Consider the following 4,366-nt stretch of genomic DNA (forward strand, 5'->3'; position numbering starts at 1 on the left):
CCGGCCAAAAACTGCAAAAAAAAAAAAAAAAAAGAAAGAAAAAAAGAACAATCAGACTGAGAGAAGTAAAGCCCTTCTCTGAAAAAGTTGTAGGTAACAAAAAAACACATTCAACCTAAGGACCATTAAGATGTCAGGCCTGGCTGGGCACAGTTGCTTGTGGCTCATGCCTATAACCCCAGCACTTCTTGAGGCCAAGGTAGGAGGATTGCTTGAGGTCAGGAGTTCTAGACTAGCCTAGGTAACAGTATGAGACTACAAAAAAACAATTAAAAAAATTAGCCAGCTGTGTTAGTGTGTACCTCTAGTCTCAGCTACTTAGGAGGCTGAGGCAAGTGGATAGTATGAGCCTAGGAGTTGTTTGAGGATTCAGTGAGCTATGACCAATGCCACTGTATTCTAGCCTGAGCAATGGAATGACTCTATTTCAAAAAATGATAATAATAAATAATGTCAGGCCTGAAGCCAGGGAGAGTTGCTGGGTATTTGGAACTAGGTATGTAGAACCCACAGAGGACTGTGATCAGTAAAGGAATGACAAAAAAAATTGTCTTCAGTAGAGTGAGTTTAGTTTACTTTGGAAATATGAAAGACAGAAATGTAGACCCAAGGTTTTATAATATTGATAAAACAATACATTATGAAATATGAACACAAATGAACACAATTCACAAATTTTAGTGCTAAATTATTAAATTTAAGAAAACATTTTTAGGAACTTTATCCCATGCTGCTCCAAATATTTTACCAAATTTTTATCCAGTTTTGATCCCTATTTTCCAGTGTTTATACCACATACCTTAGTCAATGGATTAATAACACCAACAGTAGGGCTTGAGTTAAACACTTTGTTGAAGTTAGTTTCTCGATTGACTAATTCCAGCTGATAAAATTTATTATCCTCCTATGCAAAAGAATTATAAACATCTTTTAAATATTCTCTATGAATATTTTTAAAAACTTAATTGTTTAAATGCCACTTCATTCAAAATTATATACATGACCTGAATGCAGAACAAGATATATGCCTTGTTCAAAGATCTCTATGCCTAAATGCCTGTCTTACAGCCTGCTGGGGAAAAGTCTTCAATACCTTTTCAACTCTGTTCTTAGGGATATGACTCTACCCTCTAATATTTTCCCTCTAGGACTGGACCTAAATGTTTTACATGTATTTGGTCTCCTCTCTGTTTTCATGGGGCCAACTGTGTGGTCTGAGCAGGTCTAACCAGCATTCATGGAGTTGTGTGAACAGCTGCACTGTTCCCTCAGATGAGGATGGCACTATGGTAAGTTATCATTCTTCAGTATTGTAAATAGATCTGATCTCACCGAACAGGAGATATCCATCTGATCCTAAAGGTTTGCCTTTGTATGGGCCATTCATAACTGTTCTGTGATTGCCATTGTGATAATGGCAATTGTCAGAACAATTATGAATGGCCCATAGAAAGGCAAACCTTTACCTGTCAACAGGATGTGCTAATTTAACAAGTGGACTGTGGAAAGTCCCTAAATAAACAGCAGGTGTGTGTGAGAATGCGCGCTGTGCACTAGTGGCACTCGATTCCTCGCCCCTCTCTTGGTTACCATCATGAAGTCATGGACGCACTTTTGGTTATCAACGATTAGCTATCTTTTAAAAGCTACTATTGCTCTTTCCATTGTAAGGGTAAAATACATCTATAATATCTCCTGAGTAAGTACTGGGAAATCAATAGCTATTCCTATAGACCACGGCTGTAGTACACTTGCTAATGCCATGTGTGAGATATAATTTTCCATCTGATAGCACAGTCCACTGCTATCAGATACAGGAGTCTGCAGCCCAAGCTCATATTCTCAAGGATCGGAAACCAGGTGGCTGGTGGGTTACAGCAGCACGTTCTCTCTCCAAAACCTGCTCATGGGTTCCACCTGTTGTCTCCAACCTACTACCTGTTGCTTTCAGCAAGAATTTCTAATCTCAGACAGCAGGCTGGCTTTCCTATATGCTAAAAGAGATGTGTTGTGGCAAAAGCACTTCAGAAATAAATATGACAGCTGGGTGCGGTGGCCCACGCCTGTATTCTCAGGACTGTGGGAGGCTGAGGCATGAGAACTGCTTGAGCTCCGGCATTCAAGACTTGTCTGACCAAGAGTGACATCCTGACTCCTTAAAAAAATGAAAAACCCAGCTGGGTACCTCTGCTCGTGCCTGTAATCCCAGCAGCTTCACTTTGGAAGGCTGAGGTAGCAGATGCCCACAGCCCAAGTCTGAAGCTGCAGTGAGCTATGACACTACTGCACTCTGCTCAGGGCATCAGGTGGGACTCTGTTTCAACAAAAAAAGAAAGAAAAGAAAAGAAATATTGCTCTTATACACCTATGCATGCTAAAGTCTAAAGCTTTCAGTTGAAGAGCTAAGGAGCATAAGAGCCATTACCATTCTATTTCTAGTCTCATTGTGAGAGATTTTCATTTGTTAGTAGTGGTAAAAAGCAGTATTTTAATTATTAATTAGGATATGTAAGTTTGGAAGATTCTGAAATGTTTTATGAAATTTAAAACATTTATGTATTTTTTATTCTTAAGAATAGTAGCTTTAATGAAGGGAGTGGATTTATTGTTAAAAATGTGTTGTCGTCCCTGATGGACTTCTCAGTGTTTCCAACTTACCAAGAGAAACTACACAGCTTTCCCTAGACCATGGAACCCTTTTTTCTTTAAGAGCATGTCTTTATATCAGTGTTTGGTAGAACAGAAATTAACATGATTAACCTGGAACTGTGTAACACAGGATAACACAAGGACGTGCTTCCTGTACTTCCCTAGCCAACTATAATTCTACATAGACAATACACACACATACATGCACTTTAATAGTATATTAATTGTATGTTGGTAATGAATGACATATTCAACATTCAGTATGTACCACCACTTCCTTTCTAAAAATACTAAAAAAGGGCACAATTCCCTTGCCCTGATACCACGTTTAAACTTAAAAGATTGCTTTATATTTCTTATCCTTAGTCATAGACATTTTAAAGAACTTTTAATACACAATTCTACAATGCGAATATTTTCCCACATCTTCCCAATCAATAGTCTATTGATTACTAACATGGTTACACCCAAACCAAAATATCTTACAATTAGTTTCTTTATGATCTGGTCTCTTTCTGTAAGCATGGCTTTTAATTCTGCTATCATCTGTATATCTTCTGGTTTTGATTCTCTCATTAGGTACTTTTCTTCCATTTCTTCTAGTCTAAAAACAAGAAAGCCTTTAGCTCATTGATATGATTATTCAGACACATTCTTTTGTAATACCTTACATTTAAAAAATTAATCTAGTTAAACTCACACAAGAATTTGAAACAAAACATTTTTTTTCCTTAAAACGTAAGCACAATGTCCTGATTTCTTCAAGACCTATACTGTCCTATTAAAGGATTTACAGGGGTAGATAATGTGATTAAAGGCTTTGCATGTCACTTTTTAAAGAATTTACTCATTTGAGTCATTCAAGAGTATTTGGAGATGAAGTGAGGTGAGCCCTGCAGATAAAGTCACATACTGAATGATACTGACCTAACAAATGCAGGTTTGAGGATAGAAATGTAGGCTTACTATTAGGAGCACTTACCAGATTGTGTGATGACACATATATAGGCTTGGTAACATATATAAAAGGGACAAGAAAAGAAAGATACAAAGGAAAGGGGAACAAAGGACACACATGTACAACACCATTGTGTTCTGGTTTATGGAAAACACGGTTAAAAAATTCTGTATTATCAGCTGATAGACATAAATTGTAAAAAGGGTTCATCAGATAAGAGAAGAATTATATTACTTTTTAGGCCTCTTCTGGCCTGAGTGATATGAGATAGTAACAGGCTTGAATGTCACTGACCACTATAACAGAGGCCACGTTTTATAAGCAGTGGTGACACAGCCTACAGAATTTAAGAATAGAGAATAGGGCAGACAGAAGAGAATGCAAATGGCTAAAAATGCTCTTATCTCATTTTTATCTCACACTGGCTTAGTATGAAAAAAAGTACTTTAATTTTCAGAAAATGCAAATAATTAGAATAATTTTAAAATCTTATTGTTTTCAAAATAAAAATTACAGAACTTAAGGCTTAATACAATTATGGTTAATAAAGATTCACAGAAAAAAAATATTCACTGAACAAACACTGAGTAACTCGTAGGTGATCCATCTTCTAGAACAGGGGTCCACTCCTGCCTTTCTCTTCCCTCCCTGCCTCTCTCCCGAATCCTAGAGGGGGACCAGAATCTTTTTGCTTTTGAGTACCATAAGCCCGTCCAACTTACTCAGCCCAGGGTGAATCCTAGAGGGGTACCAGAATCT

At 37.3% G+C, this 4,366-nt stretch overlaps 1 protein-coding gene across 5 annotated transcripts in view; it reads right to left on the reverse strand.

Annotated features, from left to right (window-relative positions):
- The window catches only part of FAM184A (family with sequence similarity 184 member A), a 189,048-nt gene that overhangs the window by 4,940 nt on the left and 179,742 nt on the right, over positions 1-4,366 (reverse strand). For 3 of the 5 annotated variants that reach the window (XM_012805056.1, XM_003781631.2, XM_012805048.1), the window contains 2 exons: positions 3,136-3,253; positions 800-904 (listed from right to left, as the gene is read on the reverse strand). In XM_012805056.1, the coding sequence (XP_012660510.1) occupies positions 800-904; positions 3,136-3,253 (223 nt within the window). The remainder of the gene's footprint in view (positions 1-799; positions 905-3,135; positions 3,254-4,366) is intronic. The other 2 variants (XM_012805059.2, XM_012805053.2) reach the window with 1 other exon arrangement.

The sequence above is a fragment of the Otolemur garnettii genome, unplaced genomic scaffold (genome assembly GCF_000181295.1).
Source record: "Otolemur garnettii isolate 467f Iridium unplaced genomic scaffold, OtoGar3 scaffold00002, whole genome shotgun sequence".
In the NCBI taxonomy this organism is placed as follows: domain Eukaryota; kingdom Metazoa; phylum Chordata; class Mammalia; order Primates; family Galagidae; genus Otolemur; species Otolemur garnettii.